The 26,954-nt window shown below is 44.1% G+C and overlaps 1 protein-coding gene across 1 annotated transcript in view; it reads right to left on the bottom strand.

The window, feature by feature from the left end:
* The window catches only part of LOC110531225 (secreted frizzled-related protein 5), a 34,871-nt gene extending 9,524 nt beyond the window's left edge, over positions 1 to 25,347 (bottom strand). The window contains exon 1 of the mRNA XM_021614446.3: positions 24,209 to 25,347. Coding sequence (XP_021470121.1) covers positions 24,209 to 24,794 — 586 coding nt within the window. The 5' untranslated portion in view covers positions 24,795 to 25,347. The remainder of the gene's footprint in view (positions 1 to 24,208) is intronic.
* Between the last annotated feature and the right edge of the window lie 1,607 nt (positions 25,348 to 26,954).

The following is a 26,954-nucleotide window of genomic DNA, read 5'->3' as shown; positions in this document are numbered from 1 at the left end:
CAGATTAGAGCAGAGTAGAGTATAGTATAGAGAAGATTAGAGCAGAGTATAGGGCAGACAACAGTAGAGTGGAGCAGAGCAGAGTAGAGCATAGAGCAGAGTAGACTAGCATAGAGTATAGAGCAGAGTAGAGCAGAGTATATTGCAAAGCATATAGCAGAGTATAGCAATAGGGTATAGTTAGGTAGAGTAAAACAGAGTATAGAACAGAGTAGAGCACAGTATAGGGCTAATTAGAGTAGTCTAGAGCAGAGTAGAGCATAGAGCAGAGTATAGAGCAGAGTAGAGCGGACAGCAGTAGAGCATAGAGCAGAGTAGAGTTGAGTAGAGCATAGAGCAGAGTAGAGCATAGAGCAGAGTAGATGATAGAGAAAATTATAGAGTAAAGGAGAGAAGAGTAGAGCAGAGTATAGAACAGAGTAGCGCCGAGTATGGTATAGTATAGAGCAGAGCATAGAGCAGATTAGAGCAGAGTATAGAGCAGTAAAGTGACAATAGAGCAGAACAGGATAGTAGAGTAGAGTAGAGCAGAGTAGAGTAGAGTAGAGTAGAGTAGTGTAGAGTAGAGTAGAGCAGAGGGGAGGTGAGTATAGGAGAGTAGAGTAGAGTAGAGCAGAGCAGAGTAGAGTAGCGAGCAGAGTAGGGTAGTAGAATTGAGTATAGACACGAGTAGAGTGGAGGAGAATATAGAGCAGAATGGGGTAGTAGAGTAGATTAGAGTAGAGTAGAGTAGAGTAGAGTAGAGAAGAGTAGAGTAGAGTAGAGTATAGAGCAGATTTGGGTAGAAGAGTAGAGAACAGTATAGAGCAAGCTAGGGTAGTAAAGTAGAGTAGAGTAGAGCAGAGTAGAGCAGAGTATAGCACAGAGTGGAGAGCAGTTAAGGGTAATAGAGTAGAGTAGAGCAGTGCAGAGTAGAGCAGAGCAGAGTATAGTATAGAGCAGAGTAGAGCAGAATGCAGAGCAGAGTAGAGTTTTGAACAGACTGGAGTAGAGTAGAGCAGAGTATAGGGCAGAGTAGAGTAGAGCAGAGTGTAGGGCAGAGTAGAGTAGAAAAAGCAGAGTAGAACAGGGCAGAGTAGAAAAGAGCAGAGCAGAATAGAGTAGAGCCATGCAGAGCAGAGCAGAGCATAGAGTAGATAGTAGAGTAGAGCATAGAGTAGAGTAGAGTATAGAGCAGAGCAGAGCAGAGTAGAGTGTGGAGTAGAGCAGACTAGAGTAGAGTAGAGCAGAGTACAGAGCAGAGTAGAGTATAGAACAGACTAGAGTAAAGTAGAGCAGAGCAGAGTATAGGGCAGAGTAGAGCAAGCAGAGTAAAACAGGGCAGAGTAGAAAAGAGCAGAGTAGAGTAGAGTAGAGTAGAGCAGAGTATAGCGCAGAGTGGAGAGCAGAGTAGGGTAATAGAGTAGAGTAGAGTATAGAGCAGAGCAGGGTAGTAGAATAGAGTACTGTATAGAGCAAGCCAGGTTAGTGGAATAGAGCAGAGTAACTCTACTCTGGGTGTAGGGTAGGGTAGAGCAGAGTAGCAGAGTATAGAGCAGAATGGGAGAGTAGAGTGGAGTAGAGTAGTGTACACAGCAGAGTAGGATAGTAGAGTTGAGTAGAGAACAATATTGAGCAAACTAGGGTAGTAGAGTATATCACAGAGTAGAGAGCAGATTAGGGTAGTAGAGTAGAGTATAATATAGAGCAGAGCAGAGCAGAGCAGAGTAGAGTAGAGTAGAGTAGAGTATAGCGCAGAGTAGAGAGCAGAGTAGGGTAGTAGAGTAGAGTATAATATAGAGCAGAGTATGGTCGTTGAGTAGAGTATAATATAGAGCAGAGTGGAGTATAGCGCAGAGTAGAGAGTAGAGTAGGGTAGCAGAGTAGAGTATAATATACAGCAGAGTAGAGTATAGGAGAGCAGAATGGGGTAGTAGAGTACAGTAGAGTATAGACCAGAGTAGGGCAGCAGAGTAGAGTACAGTATAGAGCAAGCTAGGGTAGTAGAGTAGAGTAGAGTAGAGTAGAGTAGAGTAGAGTGGAGTAGAGTAGAGCAGAGCAGAGTATAGTGCAGAGTAGAGTAGAGTATAGGAGCGCAGAGTAGAGTAGAGTAGAGTGGAGCAGAGTCTAGCATAGAGTAGAGAGCAGCGAAGGGTAATATAGTAGAGTAGAGAGCAGAACAGGATAGTAGAGTATAGAGCGGGGATATGGTGGTAGAGTAGAGTATAGAGCAGAGTAGGGTAGTAGAGTAGAGTATAGCGCAGAATAGAGTAGTGGAGTAGAGTAGAGTAGAGTATAGAGCAGAATAGGGTAGTAGAGTAGAGTATAGGAGAGCAGAATGGGGTAGTAGAGTACAGTAGAGTATAGACCAGAGTATAGGGCAGCAGAGTAGAGTACAGTATAGAGCAAGCTAGGGTAGTAGAGTAGAGTATAGAGCAGAATAGAGTAATAGAGTAGAGTAGAGTATAGAGCAGAATAGGGTAGTAGAGTAGAGTATAGCGCAGAATAGAGTAGTGGAGTAGAGTAGAGTAGAGTATAGAGCAGAATACAGTAGTAGAGTAGAGTAGAGTATAGCGCAGAGTAGAGTATAGGAGAGCAGAATGGGGTAGTAGAGTACAGTAGAGTATAGAGCAGAATAGAGTAGTAGAGTAGAGTAGAGTATAGAGCAGAATAGGGTAGTAGAGTAGAGTATAGCGCAGAATAGAGTAGTGGAGTAGAGTAGAGTAGAGTATAGAGCAGAATAGGGTAGTAGAGTAGAGTATAGGAGAGCAGAATAGGGTAGTAGAGTAGAGTAGAGTATAGCGCAGAATAGAGTAGTGGAGTAGAGTAGAGTATAGAGCAGAATAGAGTAGTAGAGTAGAGTAGAGTATAGAGCAGAGTCGGGTAGTAGAGTAGAGTAGAGTATAGAGCAGAATAGGGTAGTAGAGTAGAGTAGAGAGCAGAATAGGGTAGTAGAGTAGAGTAGAGTATAGAGCAGAATAGAGTAGTAGAGTAGAGTAGAGTATAGAGCAGAATAGGGTAGTAGAGTAGAGTAGAGTATAGAGCAGAATAGAGTAGTAGAGTAGAGTAGAGTATAGAGCAGAATAGAGTAGTAGAGTAGAGTAGAGTATAGAGCAGAGTCGGGTAGTAGAGTAGAGTAGAGTATAGAGCAGAATAGGGTAGTAGAGTAGAGTAGAGAGCAGAATAGGGTAGTAGAGTAGAGTAGAGTATAGCGCAGAATAGAGTAGTGGAGTAGAGTAGAGTAGAGTATAGAGCAGAATAGAGTAGTAGAGTAGAGTAGAGTATAGAGCAGAATAGAGTAGTAGAGTAGAGTAGAGTATAGAGCAGAATAGAGTAGTAGAGTAGAGTAGAGTATAGAGCAGAGTCGGGTAGTAGAGTAGAGTATAGAGCAGAATAGGGTAGTAGAGTAGAGTATAGAGCAGAATAGAGTAGTAGAGTAGAGTAGAGTATAGAGCAGAATAGGGTAGTAGAGTAGCGTATAGCGCAGAATAGGGTAGTAGAGTAGAGTATAGAGCAGAATAGAGTAGTAGAGTAGAGTAGAGTATAGAGCAGAATAGAGTAGTAGAGTAGAGTAGAGTATAGAGCAGAGTCGGGTAGTAGAGTAGAGTATAGAGCAGAATAGGGTAGTAGAGTAGAGTATAGAGCAGAATAGAGTAGTAGAGTAGAGTAGAGTATAGAGCAGAATAGGGTAGTAGAGTAGAGTATAGCGCAGAATAGAGTAGTGGAGTAGAGTAGAGTAGAGTATAGAGCATAATAGGGTAGTAGAGTAGAGTATAGCTCAGAATAGGGTAGTAGAGTAGAGTATAGCGCAGAATATAGTGGTGGAGTAGAGTATAGTAGAGTATAGAGCAGAATAGGGTAGTAGAGTAGAGTATAGAGCAGAATAGGGTAGTAGAGTAGAGTATAGAGCAGAATAGGGTAGTATAGTAGAGTAGAGTATAGCTCAGAATAGGGTAGTCGAGTAGAGTATAGCGCAGAATATAGTGGTGGAGTAGAGTATAGTAGAGTATAGAGCAGAATAGGGTAGTAGAGTAGAGTATAGAGCAGAATAGGGTAGTAGAGTAGAGTATAGAGCAGAATAGGGTAGTATAGTAGAGTAGAGTATAGAGCAGTGTAGGGTAGTAGAGTAGAGTACAGTATAGCGCAGAATAGGGTAGTAGAGTAGAGTAGAGTATAGAGCAGAATAGGGTAGTAGAGTAGAGTAGAGTATAGCGCAGAATAGGGTAGTAGAGTAGAGTAGAGTAGAGTATAGAGCAGAATAGAGTAGTAGAGTAGAGTAGAGTATAGCGCAGAGTAGAGTAGAGTATAGAGCAGAATAGGGTAGTAGAGTAGAGTATAGGAGAGCAGAATGGGGTAGTAGAGTACAGTAGAGTATAGACCAGAGTAGGGCAGCAGAGTAGAGTACAGTATAGAGCAAGCTAGGGTAGTAGAGTAGAGTAGAGCAGAGTAGAGTAGAGTAGAGTAGAGTGTAGTAGAGTAGAGTAGAGCAGAGCAGAGTATAGTGCAGAGTAGAGTAGTGGAGTAGAGTAGAGTAGAGTATAGAGCAGAATAGGGTAGTAGAGTAGAGTATAGGAGAGCAGAATGGGGTAGTAGAGTACAGTAGAGTATAGACCAGAGTATAGGGCAGCAGAGTAGAGTACAGTATAGAGCAAGCTAGGGTAGTAGAGTAGAGTATAGAGCAGAATAGAGTAATAGAGTAGAGTAGAGTATAGAGCAGAATATGGTAGTAGAGTAGAGGATAGCGCAGAATAGAGTAGTGGAGTAGAGTACAGTAGAGTATAGAGCAGAATAGAGTAGTGGAGTAGAGTAGAGTAGAGTATAGAGCAGAATAGAGTAGTGGAGTAGAGTAGAGTAGAGTATAGAGCAGAATACAGTAGTAGAGTAGAGTAGAGTATAGCGCAGAGTAGAGTATAGGAGAGCAGAATGGGGTAGTAGAGTACAGTAGAGTATAGAGCAGAATAGAGTAGTAGAGTAGAGTAGAGTATAGAGCAGAATAGAGTATAGCGCAGAGTAGAGTATAGCGCAGAGTAGAGTATAGCGCAGAGTAGAGTATAGCGCAGAATAGAGTAGTGGAGTAGAGTAGAGTAGAGTATAGAGCAGAATAGGGTAGTAGAGTAGAGTAGAGTATAGCGCAGAGTAGAGTATAGGAGAGCAGAATGGGGTAGTAGAGTACAGTAGAGTATAGAGCAGAATAGAGTAGTAGAGTAGAGTAGAGTATAGAGCAGAATAGGGTAGTAGAGTAGAGGATAGCGCAGAATATAGTAGTGGAGTAGAGTAGAGTAGAGTATAGAGCAGAATAGGGTAGTAGAGTAGAGTATAGCGCAGAGTCGGGTAGTAGAGTAGAGTATAGAGCAGAACAGGATAGTAGAGTATAGAGCGGGGATATGGTGGTAGAGTAGAGTATAGAGCAGAATAGGGTAGTAGAGTAGAGTATAGCGCAGAATAGAGTAGTGGAGTAGAGTAGAGTAGAGTATAGAGCAGAATAGAGTAGTAGAGTAGAGTAGAGTAGAGTATAGAGCAGAATAGAGTAGTAGAGTAGAGTAGAGTATAGAGCAGAGTCGGGTAGTAGAGTAGAGTATAGAGCAGAACAGGATAGTAGAGTATAGAGCGGGGATATGGTGGTAGAGTAGAGTATAGAGCAGAATAGGGTAGTAGAGTAGAGTATAGCGCAGAATAGAGTAGTGGAGTAGAGTAGAGTAGAGTATAGAGCATAATAGGGTAGTAGAGTAGAGTATAGAGCAGAATAGGGTAGTAAAGTAGAGTATAGAGCAGAATAGGGTAGTATAGTAGAGTAGAGTATAGAGCAGAGTAGGGTAGTAGAGTAGAGTATAGAGCAGAATAGGGTAGTAGAGTAGAGTATAGAGCAGAATAGGGTAGTAGAGTAGAGTAGAGTATAGCGCAGAATAGGGTAGTGGAGTAGAGTAGAGTAGAGTATAGAGCAGAATAGGGTAGTAGAGTAGAGTATAGAGCAGAATAGGGTAGTATAGTAGAGTAGAGTATAGAGCAGAGTAGGGTAGTAGAGTAGAGTATAGAGCAGAATAGGGTAGTAGAGTAGAGTATAGAGCAGAATAGGGTAGTAGAGTAGAGTATAGAGCAGAATAGGGTAGTAGAGTAGAGAATCAATTGGTTCATTCAGTATACAGGACAGCCTGTTTGAGACCCTGGTCTAGACTGTAACACTGTGCTGTTTGAATCCCTGGTCTAGACTGTAACACTGTGCTGTTTTAGTCCCTGGTCTAGACTGTAACACTGTGCTGTTTGAGTCCCTGGTCTAGACTGTAGCATTTGTTTAGAAGCAGACTGTCAGAAGTTATTTGCTGTAGAGGGAATATATAGTGCATGATCCTGATTAATGTTTGCACTGCAATTACTCTGGAGAAAATGTTTTAATTTGAGAAGTTGTATATTTTGGTTTTGAGGCATGGTGTGTCTGTTTGTGCGTGTGTGTGTGTGTCTGTGCCTATGAGCATGCCTGTGTGCATGTGCGTGTGTGTGTGTGTTTGTGTGTGTCAGTTCGTTCATTGATCTACAGAACAAAGGTTTGGGAAAGAGAGAAAGAGAGCAGGAGGGGAGACAGCAGGGGGTAAGGATGTGGTTGTAGGTACGTCTACCAGTGTAACATATAGTATGTTCTTATGTTAACGCATGGTTAGATATAGTTAGCTCATGGTTAGATATAGTTAGCTCATGGTTAGATATAGTAAGCTCATGGTTAGATATAGTTAGCTCATGGTTAGATATAGTAAGCTCATGGTTAGATATAGTTAGCTCATGGTTAGATATAGTAAGCTCATGGTTAGATATAGTTAGCTCATGGTTAGATATAGTTAGCTCATGGTTAGATATAGTTAGCTCATGGTTAGATATAGTTAGCTCATGGTTAGATATAGTTAGCTCATGGTTAGATATAGTAAGCTCATGGTTAGATATAGTTAGCTCATGGTTAGATATAGTTAGCTCATGGTTAGATATAGTTAGCTCATGGTTAGATATAGTTAGCTCATGGTTAGATATAGTTAGCTCATGGTTAGATATAGTTAGCTCATGGTTAGATATAGTTAGCTCATGGTTAGATATAGTTAGCTCATGGATAGATTTAGTTAGCTCATGGTTAGATATAGTTAGCTCATGGTTAGATATAGTTAGCTCATGGTTAGATATAGTTAGCTCATGGTTAGATATAGTTAGCTCATGGTTAGATATAGTTAGCTCATGGTTAGCTCTGCTGGACCTTTGCTTAAAGTTGTGGTAAATACTTTGCCATCCTCTCCCCACACAACATCCCTCAGTTGGTAACGTTGAGTTTAGACAACAGTCTTACATTTTTAAAGATAAATCTATGCGTTTGGTATATTTTATGACCTGATCGTTCATTTAAATTCAACTCTAAGAGAGCATCACAAATCAAAATGACAAAATCTTCAAATTCATGATTGCTACGGGAATATCTAAGTAAACGTAAACTTTTTCACTTCACTTACATCACAGTAAAAACATTCCATGGTATACTGTGATCCCTCATAGACACTGATTGACTCCCAAAGGGCACCCTATTCCCTACATACAGTAGTGCACTATATAGGGAATAGGGTGCCATTGGGGACGTAGTCACTTAATGCAGCCAGCCCAGTCTAATGATTTCCCCTGTTAATGACTAAACGGGACAGAGCAGAGCAGAGTGTTGGTTGTGCTGCACAGAAGGAATACATTTTCTTGACACATACCCTGGCACTGAATAAGACATAACAGCACAACACCACCCCAGTGAAACTATTACCCTACAGACTGAATAAGACATAACAGCCTTCAAGTGAATCATTCAAAACAGGCTGAGCCAAGAGGGAGAAAGAGAGAGAGTGTGTGTGTGTGTGTGTGTGTCTGAGAGAGATGAGAGAGAAAAGAGAGAGAGATATTAACTGTTGAGTTTTTCCACTGTGAGAGTTCCCATGCATTAACACAGTGAAGCCTGCTAGACAGAGAGGGTCAGGGCTTTAATTGTGTGGTGCTGACAATAAGGCATGAGCTGGACACACACACACACACACACACACACACACACACACACACACACACACACACACACACACACACACACTGAAGGTTTCTGTGTGACTAAGGGGTTCACCTCAATGCGACCCAGTGCAGTGAGGCACGTTGAACTCTGACCCCTGTCATTATCAGGCCAGACGGCTAGTTAGGACCAGGTGATAACCTTTTAACCCTGAGAGGAGAATGGACTAAGAGCCGACCCTCTCTCTAGCCCTCTCTACCCCACTCAATTCAAAGGACCCCCCTCTCTCTCTACCCATCTCTGTCTCTCTCTCTCTCTCTCTACCCCCCTCTCTCTCTCTCTACCCCTCTCTCTCTCTACCCCTCTCTCTCTCTCTACCCCTCTCTCTCTCTCTCCTCTCTCTCTCACTCTCTCTCTCTCTCTCTCTCTCTCTCTGAGTACATGCATATATATCTGTACCCTGTAGTCATCCTGGATAGGGCTATGACTGGAGAAAATGATTTATGTTCTGTAGAAGACACACACACACACACACACACACACGCACAAAGTGGGTATAGAAATCCTACAGATGTGAGAATCGTGTTGTGTTTTAGTGGTCCCGGGGGCCGGCACGCAGTGCGATGTTTAAGCGCTCCTCTGTCAGTGAGCATGCTGCATTTTAACAGATGTTAGCCTCGCTGACATAAATCACAAGCTGTATTTCATGTCTGTGTGTGTGTATATTTCATCCCCATTCACAGCAGCGTTTTATGTCAGAAGTGTCGCTGCTCGTAAATTAAAGGGCCTAAATGAACCATGAGATTATGACCTGTGCATAGTTTCAACTAGACATTCTACACATAAAAGCCTCTGTGATGCTCAGGAGTGTGCGTGTATTTGTGCAAGCATGTGTGTGGTCGTGCATGTGTGTGGTCGTGCATGTGTGTGTGTGTGTGTGTGAGTGTGTGTGTGAGTGTGTGTGTGTGTGTGTGTGTGTGTGTGTGTGTGTGTGTGTGTGTGTGTGTGTGTGTGTGCGCGTACACGTGCGTGCGAGTTTGTGTGTGTGTGTGTGCGCGCGTGCGTGCGTGTGTGTGTGTGGTCGTGCGTGTGTAATACTATACGGATCTGACAGTAGACAGCAGCCAGTCATCTAAACACACTACACAAGTGAAATAGATAATTAACAAAAGTGAAATAAACAATAAAATGTACGTAAACATTACAATAAACATCTCTCCTCCCTTCCTGTTCTCAGCTTTCACCTCTCTCTCTCTCTCTCTCTCTCTCTCTCTCTCTCTCTCTCTCTCTCTCTCTCTCTCTCTCTCTCTCTCTCTCTCTCTCTCTCTCTCTCTCTCTCTCTCTCTCTCTCTCTCTCTCTCTCTCTCTCTCTCTCTCTCTCTCTCTCTCTCTCTCTCTCTCTCTCTCTCTCTCTCTCTCTCTCTCTCTCTCTCTCTCTCTCTCTCTTTCTCTCTCTCTCTCTCTCTCTCTCTCTCTCTCTCACTCTCTCTCTCTCTCTCTCTCTCTCTCTCTCTCTCTCTCTCTCTCTCTCTCTCTCTCTCTCTCTCTCTCTCTCTCTCTCTCACTCCTTTCTCTCTTGTGTGTGTGTGCGCGTGTGTGTGTGTGTGTGTGTGTGTGTGTGTGTGTGTGTGTGTGTGTGTGTGTGTGTGTGTGTGTGTGTGTGTGTGTGTGTGCTTTGCTATATCATGTAATAGCAGAATAGCTGGTATCTGGTTCTTCCAGACAGAAAGGACAGAGATCCCTCTGAGTGATTCAGACCTCAGACAGACACTGCAGGGAGAGGAATGTTTTGATCTAGTAGTTTCTAAAGACCAACGATTTAATCGACTTCGATGTGATCTTAGAGCACATAATGAGGAATAAGTTCAAAATAAACTCAAACGTAAAAATAAACACGTGCTTCGGTTTGTTCCATTTAGGCCAGACCAAGCAGGGTAGGAGTGGGAAACTTCCAGGCTGGTACTCTAGCCTGTTAAACAAAATGATGACTTTACCAGTGGGCAAATACTAAACACTCTTACAGATACTTTTAGAGGAGTTTGACAGCAGTTGTGTGTTAGAAGGAGTATTATGGTCTGTTTGGAATGCCCGTGTAGTGTAGTCAGCAAAATACATTTAGAAATCTATATTATTTAATTATTGCACCCACACAACGAGCGTCTGCATTGCCAAGGGCTAAAATAGAAGTCAGTTCTATTTCTGACGCAGATCACGCTGCAAGTCCTGCCTCTCCCATCTCCTCATTGGTTTATAGAAGCAGGAACCCACGTGCCATCTCCTCATTGGTTATACCCACGTGGGTGACTGAGAGACGAACGAGGTCAGTGGCAGTAATGTACCTAAATTATGAAAGTTGCCAATCGTAATATAAAGTCAAGAGAAGAAAAAGCCTAAGAGGAAAGATGACTAGAAACGATTCGGTTGACCGTTTATGTGTGGATTAATTGTCGGAGTAGAGGAACTTGTGTATTTCAGGTAAAATAACAACTCAATGTTTATATCCCAGGACAAATTAGCTAGCAACAGCAAGCTAGCAAAATAGGACAAATAAGCTAGCAAGTGCAAGCTAGCATGCAAAATTACCATAAATGTTTGATGCTTTTCGACCTGTCCACAAATTAATGTAATTGGTTACATTTGTTTTGATATTTTAACCTGCGTGTCGTGATCACATTTGGTGTGGGGGGACAAAATACATTTATACACGATGGCGCACGAGCGCAGCCGGTTTGGGATCCATGTAAGGGTTAATATTATGGTCTGTCTGGAACACTACAGGGTTAGGGTTAATATTATGGTCTGTCTGGAACACTACAGGGTTAGAGTTAGTATTATGGTCTGTCTGGAACACTACAGGGTTAGGGTTAGTATTATGGTCTGGAACACTACAGGGTTAGAGTTAATATTATGGTCTGTCTGGAACACTACAGGGTTAGAGTTAGTATTATGGTCTGGAACACTACAGGGTTAGAGTTAATATTATGGTCTGGAACAGTACAGGGTTAGAGTTAATATTATGGTCTGGAACACTACAGGGTTAGAGTTAATATTATGGTCTGGAACACTACAGGGTTAGAGTTAGTATTATGGTCTGTCTGGAACACTACAGGGTTAGAGTTAATATTATGGTCTGGAACACTACAGGGTTAGAGTTAATATTATGGTCTGTCTGGAACACTACAGGGTTAGGGTTAGTATTATGGTCTGTCTGGAACACTACAGGGTTAGAGTTAGTATTATGGTCTGTCTGAAACACTACAGGGTTAGAGTTAATATTATGGTCTGGAACACTACAGGGTTAGAGTTAATATTATGGTCTGTCTGGAACGCTACAGGGTTAGAGTTAGTATTATGGTCTGTCTGGAACACTACAGGGTTAGAGTTAGTATTATGGTCTGTCTGGAACACTACAGGGTTAGAGTTAATATTATGGTCTGGAACACTACAGGGTTAGAGTTAATATTATGGTCTGTCTGGAACACTACAGGGTTAGGGTTAGTATTATGGTCTGTCTGGAACACTACAGGGTTAGAGTTAGTATTATGGTCTGTCTGGAACACTACAGGGTTAGAGTTAGTATTATGGTCTGGAACACTACAGGGTTAGAGTTAATATTATGGTCTGGAACACTACAGGGTTAGGGTTAGTATTATGGTCTGGAACACTACAGGGTTAGAGTTAATATTATGGTCTGGAACACTACAGGGTTAGAGTTAATATTATGGTCTGGAACACTACAGGGTTAGAGTTAATATTATGGTCTGGAACACTACAGGGTTAGAGTTAATATTATGGTCTGGAACACTACAGGGTTAGAGTTAATATTATGGTCTGGAACACTACAGGGTTAGGGTTAGTATTATGGTCTGTCTGGAACACTACAGGGTTAGAGTTAGTATTATGGTCTGGAACACTACAGGGTTAGAGTTAATATTATGGTCTGGAACACTACAGGGTTAGAGTTAATATTATGGTCTGGAACACTACAGGGTTAGAGTTAATATTATGGTCTGGAACACTACAGGGTTAGAGTTAGTATTATGGTTTGGAACACTACTGGGTTAGGGTTTGTATTATGGTCTGGAACACTACAGGGTTAGGGTTATATCAGACTAGGAGGCTCTCAGGACATCAGAGAGGTTCTGGTTCATAACAGAATGTCAGAAGCCGCTAACCTGACTGGCTTACACTGATACGGGTTCACACTCAGTTTCATACTCACACTCACATGCACACTCACACGCACAGACACGTGCACGTTTACACGGATCAGAAGTGTAAATCACAAACACTCCAGCAGGATGGAGACCCACAGGATGGTGCAAAGTTTAAACAAAAGCTTTAAACAGGTTTCCAGAAAAAGTTAACAATTACATTTTCTTTAAAAATTGACCTTGGTACCAGTGTTTTAGTAGATGTATGAATCCTAAAATAAAAGAGTAAATAATTAAAGAATACATTTATTTTAATTGTATGAATTCCACAATCTGGGAATTTCAGAATTCTGTGGTTATCATGGCACCGTTAGGTAGCCTATGCTGATGAGCTGAAATATCGGGTGTTGACCCATGGAATTGCAGGCCTGATTATGGCAGGTTGGTATTTGGCTTGGTTGGTTAGATCTGAATGATTAAACAACACCAATTCAACAACATTGTTTTTTGAGCCCCCAGACCCAGTTTCTACAGGAAGTGGACCCTGTCTGTCTGATGTCTATACCTACCTGTCTGTCTGATGTCTCTACTTCCCTGTCTGTCTGTTGTCTCTACTTCCCTGTCTGTCTGATGTATCTACCTCCCTGTCTGTCTGATGTCTATACCTCCCTGTCTGTCTGTTGTCTCTACTTCCCTGTCTGTCTGTTGTCTCTACTTCCCTGTCTGTCTGATGTCTATACCTCCCTGTCTGTCTGATGTCTCTACCTCGCTGTCTGTCTGATGTCTCTACTTCCCTGTCTGTCTGATGTCTATACCTACCTGTCTGTCTGATGTCTCTACCTCCCTGTCTGTCTGTTGTCTCTACTTCCCTGTCTGTCTGATGTCTCTACTTCCCTGTCTGTCTGATGTCTCTACTTCCCTGTCTGTCTGATGTCTCTACTTCCCTGTCTGTCTGTTGTCTCTACTTCCCTGTCTGTCTGATGTCTATACCTACCTGTCTGTCTGATGTCTCTACCTCCCTGTCTGTCTGTTGTCTCTACTTCCCTGTCTGTCTGATGTCTATACCTCCCTGTCTGTCTGATGTCTCTACCTCGCTGTCTGTCTGATGTCTCTACTTCCCTGTCTGTCTGATGTCTATACCTCCCTGTCTGTCTGATGTCTCTACCTCGCTGTCTATCTGATGTCTCTACTTCCCTGTCTGTCTGATGTCTCTACCTCCCTGTCTGTCTGATGTCTCTACTTCCCTGTCTGTCTGATGTCTATACCTCCCTGTCTGTCTGATGTCTCTACCTCGCTGTCTGTCTGATGTCTCTACTTCCCTGTCTGTCTGATGTCTATACCTCCCTGTCTGTCTGATGTCTCTACCTCCCTGTCTGTCTGATGTCTCTACCTCGCTGTCTATCTGATGTCTCTACTTCCCTGTCTGTCTGATGTCTATACCTCCCTGTCTGTCTGATGTCTCTACCTCCCTGTCTGTCTGATGTCTCTACCTCCCTGTCTGTCTGATGTCTCTACCTCTCTGATGTATCTACCTCCCTGTCTATCTGATGTATCTACCTCCCTGTCAGTCTGATGTATCTACCTCCCTGTCAGTCTGATGTATCTACCTCCCTGTCTGTCTGTTGTCTATACCTCCCTGTCTGTCTGATGTCTCTACCTCTCTGATGTATCTACCACCCTGTCTATCTGATGTATCTACCTCCCTGTCTGTCTGTTGTCTCTACCTCCCTGTCTGTCTGTTGTCTCTACCTCCCTGTCTGTCTGATGACTACCTCTCGGTTGTCTCTACCTCCCTGTCTGTCTGATGTATCTACCTCCCTGTCAGTCTGATGTATCTACCTCCCTGTCTGTCTGTTGTCTCCACCTCCCTGTCTGTCTGATGTATCTACCTCCCTGTCTGTCTGATGTCTATACCTCCCTGTCTGTCTGATGTCTATACCTCTGTAACGCCCTGACCATAGAGAGCCCTCGGTTCTCTATGGTGTTTAGGTCAGAGCGTGACTAGGGGGGAGTTCTAGTCGTTTATTTTCTATGTTGCTGGTTTGTATGGTTCCCAATTAGAGGCAGCTGGTAATCGTTGCCTCTAATTGGGGATCATATTTAGGAAGCCCTTTCTCCCACTTGCTTTGTGGGATATTGTTTGTGTTTGTTGCACCACGTAAGTCACGGTTCGTTGCTTGTTTATTGTTTTATTGATGAGTTTCACTTAATAAAAGGATGTGGAACTCAAATCACGCTGCGCTTTGATCTGTCCATTTTCACGGATGTGACAGAATATCCCACCAAAAGAGGACCAATCAGCCTGTTCATGAGGTAGAGGAGTTTTGGACATGGGAGGAGATCATGAGTGGATGCCAGACCCTTCCTTGGCGGGAGTCGCAGAGGACTCAGGAACGACAGCAACGACGCCGGGGGCCGCGGCCACAGAAACCACAAGATATTTTTTGGGGGGGGGCACGATGTGTGGCCGGCTGAGCAGCGGCGAGTGCCAGAGCCAGAATGGGAGTGGATGGAGGAATGCAATGAGGGATACCGGAGAGAAGAGTTAGCGAGGAGTATGCTGCAGTGCAGGCGTGCTGAAGAGCGGGTCATCAGTCCGGTGCCATCTGTGCCAGCTCCTCGCACTCGCCCTGAAGAGCCAGAGACCGTCAGGGAGGCGATGGAGAAGTTGGGGGAGAGAGAGAGAGAGAGGAGAGAGATGTTGTGCAGGTGTGTTCTGCTCAACATTCGACCTGAAGAGCCTGTCAGCAATCTGGTGAAGTCTGTGCCGGCTTCACGCATCTGGCCTCCAGTGCGTCTCCCCAGCCCAGTACGTCCTGTGCCAGCTCCCTGCACTCGCCCTGAAGTGCGTGTCACCAGTCCGGTGCCACCTGTGCCGGCTCCACGCATCAGGCCTCCAGTGCGCCTCCACACGCCTCCAGGCACAGCGTCCAACCCAGCTCCACGGCCGGAGCCTTCCTCTGCGCCGGTGCCCAGTCCAGGCACGGCGGCCAACCCAGCTCTATGACCGGAGCCTTCCTCGGCGCCGGTGCCCAGTCCGGGCGCGGCTTCCAACCCAGCTCTATGGCTGGATCCGTGGTCGGGGCGGGGGCTACGACACACACCGGAGCCGCCACCGACACTAGTCACCCCCCCCCCCTACCCTCCCCATTTGGTTAGATTGGGGATCGGGGATCATATTTAAGAAGCCCTTTCTCCCACCTGCTTTGTGGGATAATGTTTGTGTTTGTGCTTGTTGCACCACGTAAGTCACGTTTCGTTGCTTGTTGATTGTTTTGTTAAGTTTCACTTAAAACTTCTTGGCGCACCCATCCCGGTTAGCGGGATCATTTTCGTCAACATCCGCTGAATTACAGAGCGCCAAATTCAAATTAAATTACTAAAAATATTTAATTTTCTTGAAATCACAAGTGCAATATAGCAAAACACAGCTTAACTTTTTTGTTAATCCACCTGGTGTGTCTTATTTCAAAAAAGCTTTACAGCAAAAGCTATCCAAGCGTTTTTGTTAGGACATCTCTCTCAGCAGACAAAACAGCAAAGTAGATTGGTCACGAAAGTCAGAAAAGCAATAAAATGAATCGCTTACCTTTGATCTTCGGATGTTTGCACTCACGAGACTCCCAGTTACACAATAAATGTTCCTTTTGTTCGATAAAGATTCTCTTTATATCCAAAATACCTCCAGTTGCTTGGCGCGTTATGTTCGGAAATCCATAGGCTCGAGCGGTCACGACGGGGCAGACAAATTCCAAATAGTATCCGTAAAGTTCAGAGAAACATGTCAAACGTTTTTTTATAATCAATCCTCAGGTTGTTTTTACAATAAATAATTGATATTTTTCAACCGGACCTTAGCTTTTTCAATAGGAGAAAGAGAGAAAATGTCTGCTCCAAGCTGTTGCGCATGCAAAACTCTGCTGGCACCCAGCCATCCACTGACGCGATGTGATCCTTCTCACTCATTTTTCAGAATAAAAGCCTGAAACTATGTCTAAAGACTGTTCACACCATGTGGAAGCCATAGGGAAAGGAATCTGGTTGATATCCCTTTAAATGGAGGGAAGGCATGCCATGGAACAGGGAGATTTGTTTCTCTTAGGCACTTCCTGGTTGGATTTTCCTCAGGTTTTCGCCTGCAATATCAGTTCTGTTATAATCACAGACAATATTTTGACAGTTTTGGAAGCGTTAGTGTGTTTTCTATCCCAATCAAACAATTATATGCATATTCTAGAGTCTGGGCCTGAGAAATAGGCAGTTTCATTTGGGTACGTTTTTCATCCAAACATTCAACAGTCTGTCTGATGTCTCTACCTTCCTGTCTGTCTGATGTCTGTCTGTCTGTCTGTCTGTCTGTCTGTCTGTCTGTCTGTCTGTCTGTCTGTCTACCTCCCTGTCTGTCTGTCTGTCTGATGTCTCTACCTACATGTCTGTCTGTCTGATGTCTCTACCTCCCTGTCTGTCTGATGTCTGTATGATGTCTCTACCTACATGTCTGATGTCTCTACCTACATGTCTGATGTCTCTACCTCCCTGTCTGATGTCTCTACCTACCTCCCTGTCTGATGTCTCTACCTACCTCCTTGTCTGATGTCTCTACCTACCTCCCTGTCTGATGTCTCTACCTACCTCCCTGTCTGATGTCTCTACCTACCTCCCTGTCTGTCTGATGTCTTTACCTCCCTGTCTGTCTGATGTCTCTACCTCTCTGATGTCTCTGCCTACCTACCTGTCTGTCTGATGTCTCTACCTACCTACCTACCTGTCTGTCTGATGTCTCTACCTACATACCTACCTGTCTGTCTGATGTCTCTACCTCCCTGTCTGTCTGTACCATCTATGCTCCATCCTTTAAAGATCGTACCTTTCTGCCTATCATCTAAAGATGTGGAATACCGTCGCCTAAATACTGCCAGAGCCCTAGATTTGTTTTGTTAAGTAGTTTTAGGTTTATTTTGTTTTTAAAGCAACTTTGAGATTCTACTTGAAATGAAAAGTGCTATATAAAAATATATATTATTATTATTACATCTTGTGATATCACATTTTAGGCTTGGACTTTGTAACTTTACTGTAACTATATGACCATGAACCAGTCCTGAAATCAAACGTACACTCTGCAGTGTATACCGTCATTTGAATAGACATAGTTTTCCATTAAAAAAAAAAGAAGTTTGGGTTCAATTCATTCCGTTTGCTTTCCAACGACCATGTGAAACAGTGAGTTATGGGTTATGGCTCAGCGAAGTGAACATGTCGCATAGTTGTTTCTAGTCCCATAAAAACATAACATCCATTTTCATAATGGAATATGGTCTCCATCCAAAATGGTAACCTATTCCCCAAGTAGTGCACTACATCAGCCCACATGTCTCTGGTCAAAAGTAGTGAACTACATCAACCCACATGTCTCTGGTCAAAAGTAGTGCACTACATCAGCCCACATGTCTCTGGTCAAGAGTAGTGCACTACATCAGCCCACATGTCTCTGGTCAAAAGTAGTGCACTACATCAGCCCACATGTCTCTGGTCAAAAGTAGTGCACTACATCAGCCCACATGTCTCTGGTCAAAAGTAGTGCACTACATCAGCCCACATGTCTCTGGTCAAAAGTAGTGCACTACATCAGCCCACATGTCTCTGGTCAAAAGTAGTGAACTTCATCAGCCCACATGTCTCTGGTCAAAAGTAGTGCACTACATCAGCCCACATGTCTCTGGTCAAAAGTAATGAACTACATCAGCCCACATGTCTCTGGTCAAAAGTAGTGCACTACATCAGCCCACATGTCTCTGGTCAAAAGTAGTGAACTTCATCAGCCCACATGTCTCTGGTCAAAAGTAGTGAACTTCATCAGCCCACATGTCTCTGGTCAAAAGTAGTGAACTTCATCAGCCCACATGTCTCTGGTCAAAAGTAGTGCACTACATCAGCCCACATGTCTCTGGTCAAAAGTAGTGAACTTCATCAGCCCACATGTCTCTGGTCAAAAGTAGTGCACTACATCAGCCCACATGTCTCTGGTCAAAAGTAGTGCACTACATCAGCCCACATGTCTCTGGTCAAAAGTAGTGCACTACATCAGCCCACATGTCTCTGGTCAAAAGTAGTGCACTACATCAGCCCACATGTCTCTGGTCAAAAGTAGTGAACTTCATCAGCCCACATGTCTCTGGTCAAAAGTAGTGAACTTCATCAGCCCACATGTCTCTGGTCAAAAGTAGTGCACTACATCAGCCCACATGTCTCTGGTCAAAAGTAGTGCACTACATCAGCCCACATGTCTCTGGTCAAAAGTAGTGAACTTCATCAGCCCACATGTCTCTGGTCAAAAGTAGTGAACTTCATCAGCCCACATGTCTCTGGTCAAAAGTAGTGCACTACATCAGCCCACATGTCTCTGGTCAAAAGTAGTGCACTACATCAGCCCACATGTCTCTGGTCAAAAGTAGTGCACTTCATCAGCCCACATGTCTCTGGTCAAAAGTAGTGAACTTCATCAGCCCACATGTCTCTGGTCAAAAGTAGTGAACTTCATCAGCCCACATGTCTCTGGTCAAAAGTAGTGAACTACATCAGCCCACATGTCTCTGGTCAAAAGTAGTGAACTTTATCAGCCCACATGTCTCTGGTCAAAAGTAGTGCACTACATCAGCCCACATGTCTCTGGTCAAAAGTAGTGCACTACATCAGCCCACATGTCTCTGGTCAAAAGTAGTGCACTACATCAGCCCACATGTCTCTGGTCAAAAGTAGTGAACTTCATCAGCCCACATGTCTCTGGTCAAAAGTAGTGAACTTCATCAGCCCACATGTCTCTGGTCAAAAGTAGTGAACTTCATCAGCCCACATGTCTCTGGTCAAAAGTAGTGAACTACATCAGCCCACATGTCTCTGGTCAAAAGTAGTGAACTTCATCAGCCCACATGTCTCTGGTCAAAAGTAGTGCACTACATCAGCCCACATGTCTCTGGTCAAAAGTAGTGCACTACATCAGCCCACATGTCTCTGGTCAAAAGTAGTGCACTACATCAGCCCACATGTCTCTGGTCAAAAGTAGTGAACTTCATCAGCCCACATGTCTCTGGTCAAAAGTAGTGAACTTCATCAGCCCACATGTCTCTGGTCAAAAGTAGTGAACTTCATCAGCCCACATGTCTCTGGTCAAAAGTAGTGCACTACATCAGCCCACATGTCTCTGGTCAAAAGTAGTGCACTACATAGGGAATAGGGTGTCCTTTTGGACACGTCGATGGTCTACATGAGCTCAGTGTAACAGCTTCTATCCTCCTATATCATCAGCGTAGACACCGGCACACTTTCTGAATGGGCTCGCTGAGTGTGTGCGTATGTCTGAGTGTGTCTGGTGTGTGTGTGCATGCTTGTGTGTGTGTTCGTGGACACTTGTTGAATGAGTTTCCCTGAAGCGTTTGCAGACTGTTGTCGTTCAGGGTGTCTGAATAAAACAGATTAAGTCGCTCATATGTCTTCTTTCAAAAGTCACACGTGATTTTATTCAGTGTGCTTTTTTTCTTCACATAAATGTTTCATATATTTTTGTGTGATTGTGGTGTGATATCCAGAACATCAGAGATGTAGGATCTCAGTGCATTTGAGGTTTTAAAACGCTTCTGCAGTTTATAATTTCCAATTTGAAATTTTACGGAAAATGTATCAACCAATACCAAAATAGCCATTGATTATAATCCATATGATAATTCATATTTCCAGGGCCTCCCGAGTGGCACAGCTGTCTAAGGCCCTCATTTCAGTGCTTGCTGTGTCACTATAGATCTTGGTGTGATCCCAGGCTGTGTCACAGCCGGCCCTGAATGGGAGACCCATGAGTCGGCGCACAATTGGCCCAGCATCGTGCGGGTTAGGAGAGGGTTTGGCCAGCAGCAATGTCCTTGTCCCATCGCGCTCTAGCGACTCCTGTAGTGGGCCGTGTGCAGTGCATGCTGACACGGTCGCCAGGTGTTTCCTCCGACACATTGGTGCGGCTGGCTTCCGGCTTAAGTGGCCATTGTGTCAAGAAGTGGTGCGGCTTGGTTGGGTTATGTTTCGGAGGACGCACGGCTCTCGACCTTCGCCTCTCCCGAGTCCGTGCAGGAGTTGCAGAGATGGGACAAGACTGTAACTACCAATTGGGTAACAAAAATGATAAATATCAAAATGTCCTTTTGCTGCAGGATTAGTGGCTGCTGTAGTGGCTCAAATTAAGATCCTACGTTTCTGCTCTTTCTTTGTCACTTTTAACATTTACTTTTGGCCCCTCCTCCTTAACACTTTACATTGTCTTCCAGTCCTTCTCAGACAAGTTTGTGTGAGTCTCTGCAGTCAGTTTCTAGACTTTGTTTTAAATAGAATGTTCAGTCTGGAGTATAAAACCAGAAGGATTCTAGAATTACAGTACATAGACAGATTCTATTCATATTGCCTGAGATGGTGCACTGTCGATGAAATCCTGGTTCTTAATCGACTAACCTGGCTAGCGAAGAGTTAAAACATATATTAAGGAATTAATTAATTCAACATTCTCTTTCCCATTCTAACTGAAACTGGAAGGGAACCAGTCTCTTCTCTTGATTTTTTCTTTCACTTTACTTCCTCACAACCTCCCCTCTCTCTGCCCCTCTCTCTTCCCCTCTCTCCCTAAACTCTCTTTCCCCTACCTCTCGACCCAGCTCTTTCATTGTCTCTCTCAAGCCCACTCGGTCTCTTCTTCTCACCCTCATTTTCTCCCCCTTCTTTTTCTCTCCCCCTAAATTTCCCTCTTACACCCCAGTCTCTCTCTTACCCCCTCTCTCTGACACCCCTCCCTCCCTCCCTACCTCCCTACCTCATTTTCTCTCGTTAGACTAATTCACCCTCAGTAATTAGTCAGCTAGTTAATTGGCTGTCTAACAGGCTGATCAGACAAAAGACAGAGCAGGCCTGGACACAGCAGAGACACAGCAGAGTGTGCCCTTCACTTTCTATAGACTCTAAACTCACATTGACTCTCTCAAACACTGTCTTTCTCTCTCTCGGTAGTTGCCATGCACACACACACACACTAGTTGATTTGGGAAAAGTGTGTAATCGTTCTGTCCTGCACTGGAGACCTAGCTGCCCTCCATGCATCCGATTTCTTATAGAATAGCTCTGTAAAAAAATACATCTGATTTTGATATATCTTTGTCTTATTTGTATGGAAGCCGAGTGAAGTTTAAGGTCTGTTTTCCCTGACCTAGAATAAATCTACTCCTAGAGTTAAAATCATGCTGAATCTCTAAAAGTGTTTTGTAGTCCAGGAATAGTCGTTGTGTCTGGGAAACCAGCCCTACGGGTTTATCTGAAAAGCTGGGGTTCCTTAGATCCGTCTTATCGTACAGTCATTGTTATTTCTATTATTTAATGCACACTAGCAGTTCCACAGTCTGACAGTTGAATTGAGAATGTTTTCCTGGTCTACATTAACTTTTATTTTCATCTCTGCGATTAGAATAAATCATTGCAATATTTGACATGAAAATGTCCCCTTGGCCTTTTTTTTATGTCACACTGTTTTATAGTAGACGTTACATTGAACACATGGACATTTCACTGTGGTGGTCTATGTATTATTTACAGCTCTTTCATACACTAGGAGAAACACTGACTTTTCTAGAGAGCATGTTATCTGTGCTATGGGAATATAATGCATTCTGATATCTAACCTGGAACGTTATCTGTGCTATGGGAATATAATACATTCTGATATCTAACCTGGAACGTTATCTGTGCTATGGGAATATAATGCATTCTGATATCTAACCTGGAACGTTATCTGTGCTATGGGAATATAATACATTCTGATATCTAACCTGGAACGTTATCTGTGCTATGGGAATATAATGCATTCTGATATCTAACCTGGAACGTTATCTGTGCTATGGGAATATAATACATTCTGATATCTAACCTGGAACGTTATCTGTGCTATGGGAATATAATGCATTCTGATATCTAACCTGGAACGTTATCTGTGCTATGGGAATATAATACATTCTGATATCTAACCTGGAACGTTATCTGTGCTATGGGAATATAATACATTCTGATATCTAACCTGGAACGTTATCTGTGCTATGGGAATATAATACATTCTGATATCTAACCTGGAACGTCATCTGTGCTATGGGAATATAATACATTCTGATATCTAACCTGGAACGTTATCTGTGCTATGGGAATATAATACATTCTGATATCTAACCTGGAACGTTATCTGTGCTATGGGAATATAATACATTCTGATATCTAACCTGGAACGTTATCTGTGCTATGGGAATATAATACATTCTGATATCTAACCTGGAACGTTATCTGTGCTATGGGAATATAATACATTCTGATATCTAACCTGGAACGTTATCTGTGCTATGGGAATATAATACATTCTGATATCTAACCTGGAACGTTATCTGTGCTATGGGAATATAATACATTCTGATATCTAACCTGGAACGTTATCTGTGCTATGGGAATATAATACATTCTGATATCTAACCTGGAACGTTATCTGTGCTATGGGAATATAATATATTCTGATATCTAACCTGGAACGTTATCTGTGCTATGGGAATATAATATATTCTGATATCTAACCTGGAACGTTATCTGTGCTATGGGAATATAATACATTCTGATATCTAACCTGGAACGTTATCTGTGCTATGGGAATATAATACATTCTGATATCTAACCTGGAACGTTATCTGTGCTATGGGAATATAATGCATTCTGATATCTAACCTGGAATGTTCCCATCTTTTCTTCTCCAGATATATCTTATGGCAGTTGCATGGACTTAAAATGTTTATATTTGTATCTATAACTCTCAAAAATAGTTTGAGTGGTTTGTTCTTTCCTATCCAAAAGTTATACACACCTATAACAAAAATGTTACGGAAATCTTGTTCTAGAATATCTTCTGTTCCAAGGTCTGGAGCAGGAGTAAGACTGAGTTGTTCCAAGGTCTGGAGCAGGAGTAAGACTGAGTTGTTCCAAGGTCTGGAGCAGGAATAAGACTGAGTTGTTCCAAGGTCTGGGACAGGAGTAAGACTGAGTTGTTCCAAGGTCTGGGGCAGGAATAAGACGGAGTTGTTCCAAGCTCTGGGGCAGGAATAAGACTGAGTTGTTCCAAGCTCTGGAGCAGGAGTAAGACTGAGTTGTTCCAAGCTCTGGGGCAGGAATAAGACTGAGTTGTTCCAAGCTCTGGAGCAGGAGAAAGACTGAGTTGTTCCAAGCTCTGGGGCAGGAATAAGACTGAGTTGTTCCAAGCTCTGGAGCAGGAGTAAGACTGAGTTGTTCCAAGGTCTGGAGCAGGAGTAAGACTGAGTTGTTCCAAGCTCTGGAGCAGGAGTAAGACTGAGTTGTTCCAAGCTCTGGGGCAGGAATAAGACTGAGTTGTTCCAAGCTCTGGAGCAGGAGTAAGACTGAGTTGTTCCAAGCTCTGGAGCAGGAGAAAGACTGAGTTGTTCCAAGGTCTGGAGCAGGAGTAAGACTGAGTTGTTCCAAGGTCTGGAGCAGGAGTAAGACTGAGTTGTTCCAAGCTCTGGGGCAGGAATAAGACTGAGTTGTTCCAAGGTCTGGAGCAGGAGTAAGACTGAGTTGTTCCAAGCTCTGGGGCAGGAATAAGACTGAGTTGTTCCAAGCTCTGGAGCAGGAGTAAGACTGAGTTGTTCCAAGCTCTGGAGCAGGAGAAAGACTGAGTTGTTCCAAGCTCTGGAGCAGGAATAAGACTGAGTTGTTCCAAGCTCTGGAGCAGGAGTAAGACTGAGTTGTTCCAAGCTCTGGAGCAGGAGTAAGACTGAGTTGTTCCAAGCTCTGGAGCAGGAGTAAGACTGAGTTTCCTGCATGGGGGCTGGAGCTCTCTCGTCTACAACCAGTGTGGTGTGAAGGCACCGACCATATTCAACCTGACGCTCAACTAAACTAGTTGCAGGGACCGTTATCATGTCATATAGTGGCCCTCTTTCACAGTTAGTATACGGTCTCAGAATAGGGTTGTGAATACATGTGTGTGTGGTCTTACCTGGCGCTGGGGTGGCCTGGTTCCCAGCAAACTGTATGGGGATACACAGATCATTATCAATAGGAAACTTATCGCAGGTCAACATCTCCGGCCAGGGAAACCCGTATGTCTCCATAACGGGGGCACAGCTGTCCCTCACGGCCTCACACAGCGAGCGACACGGGTAGATGGGCCTGTCCAGACACACAGGGGCAAACAGGGAACACAGGAACACCTGTGTATCCGCATGGCATCGCTTGGCGAGGAGCGGCACCCAGCTACCCGCCTGCTGTTTGACCTCGGGCATGGTCTCGTGGTCCAGCAGGTTGGGCAGGCGCATCTTCTTGTAGCCCACGTTGTGGCAGAGGCGTAAATCGGCAGGGATGTCCACACACTGCGGCTCCTTGGTGTAGAAGCGACCGTTGTGGAAGTTGTCCGACTGCCAGCTGTAGTAGTCGTATTCATCAGCGGCCGAGGCGGGGGAGGTGAGAAGGAGGAGGAGGAGGGACAGTGAGAGGGATAGTGCCACGGTGGAGAAGGGGTTAGTGAGTAGTGGTCCCCTCCGCTGCTGCCTGCTGTGGCTGTGGTTCTTTTGTCCCTGTGCCATGTTGCTCTGAGCTCTCAGAGGGAGAAAGAAAGGAGGCCCAACGTGACTCAGGACTTCTGGAGGATAAAGGAAAAGTCTTTGTGCTGAAGAAACAAACTGGAATCCTTTTTTCCTGTCCAAGAACGAGAGTAGAAGCGGAGACAGAAAACAAAAAGAAAGTGTGTATTCCTGTCTTCTTTCAGCAGAGAGAAAATGAGTGTGTGTTAGTGTGTGTCCAGTCCTCTCCCCCCTGCGCTGGTAGAGCTGTGTGTCTCTGCCTCAGGTGGTCGTAAGAAGGGAGACAAGGGTCGAGGGTAAGACGAGGGGTGAGTGGAAGGGGAGTGCTGTGTGTGCCTCTTTTCCGTCTCTCTAACTCTCTGTCAAACTCTATCTCTCTATTGCTTTATCCTTGCAGTTCTGTGTATCTCACTCCACAGCTGTCTCTTCCTCTGTCTCTACCTCTACCTCTCTCCTGCTCTCTCTGTCTGTGTCTAGCAGTGTGTGTGGAGCAGCTACAGTATATCAGCTAGAGGGATAGTTTTTCCCTGTCTGCTGTCAGGCCTCCTAGTAGACTGCCTTCCACTGGCCCCACACAGCTCTACCTCATCCAATCCGAGACCAGGGGGAGGTCCAGAGAGGGGGGAAGAGAACCCCCCCTCCACCTCACCATCTCTGGTAGACACTCCCTGAGGCAGAGAGAGGCAGGCTGAGAAGGAGAGAGAGAGAGAGAGAGAGAGAGGGACATATCCTCCAAACCCAAAAGGCCTGTGGTGTTGATGGTATAATAAACAAAATGATAAAATATACAAATAAAATTCCTCTACAGTATCATTAATAGCAGACTCCAACATTTCTTCAGTGGCAATATACACACAGATTTCTTTCCTCAGGGCCGCAGAGTGAGCGACATGCAGCTTGAGCCCCACCCTCTTCAACATTTATATCAATGAATTGGCGAGGGCACTAAAACAGTCTGCAGCAGCCGGCCTCACCCTACTCGACTCGGGAAATCAAATGTCTGCTGTTTGCTGATGATCTAGGTGCTTCTGTCACCAACCAAGGAGGGCCTACAGCAGCACCTGGATAATCTGCACAGATTCTGTCAGACCTGGGCCCTGAGAGTAAATCTCAGTAAGACCAAAGTAAAGGTGTTCCAAAAAAGGTCCACTTGCCAGGACATCACATTCTATTGCGACACTGTGGCCCTAAAGCACACTAAGAGTTATACCTACTTCGGCCTAAACCTCAACACCACAGGTAACTTCCACAAAGCTGAGAGAGAGAGAGAGAGAGAGAGAGAGGTGTGTAATGTTTACTGTTCATTTGTATTGTTTTTTTTAATCTACTTCACTTGCTTTGGCAATGTTAACATATGTTTCCCATGCCAATAAAGCCCCTAAATTGAATTGAAGGCAAAGCACAATGTGTTTTCTCCCTGTTTGTTCTACCTCTCTGCTCCTTTTTGTCACACAACTCTCTCTCTCTCTCTAACACACACAAACACACACAAACACACACACACACACACACACACACACACACACAACAGGAGGCTGCTGAGTGGAGGACGGTTTATAATAATGTCTGGACCGGAGCGAATGGAATGGCATCGAAATTGATTAATTTGATACAATACCACTCATTGCACTCCAGCCATTACCACGTGTCCGTCTTCCTCGATGAAGGTGCCACCAACTCAATGTAGCGCACAAACCTTTCACTGCCACCACGCTCTGTCTGTGTGTGGGGGGGTCCTGTGGTTGAGTCAAGCAGGCTATAGCAGCTACAGGTGGCTAGGTTGTTTAGTGACCCTCTGTGAGATATGCTAATGTCTATGGTGGTGTTGAATAGAGGCGTACTGCTTGTCTGTCTCTTTCCATCAGTAACACTGAACCACACAGACACACAGAGGGGCCCAGACATAGCATCAAAATGAATCAAATTCTCATTCAATGCTCATTCATTCGCATTCAAAGCACTGCGACTTAGTGAGTGGACTGGTGGCCACAACCATTCACTTGGATGTATCACATGGATGGTCACAGTTAGGTGTTTCCTCAGTGTTCTAAACATGCAGCCGATTCTGTTGTGTCACCATATTGGGTGGACAAACAAAGTACTAATAGATTTAGGAGCCATTTCCTCTCTAATTAGAGGAGGTGGGGGTCAAACACACACATC

Source organism: Oncorhynchus mykiss, chromosome 1, assembly GCF_057628025.1.
Source record: "Oncorhynchus mykiss isolate SJ-2025 chromosome 1, ASM5762802v1, whole genome shotgun sequence".
NCBI lineage: Eukaryota > Metazoa > Chordata > Actinopteri > Salmoniformes > Salmonidae > Oncorhynchus > Oncorhynchus mykiss.
Note: the sequence above shows the minus strand (reverse complement) of the source record. Positions and strands in the feature narration are given on the sequence as shown.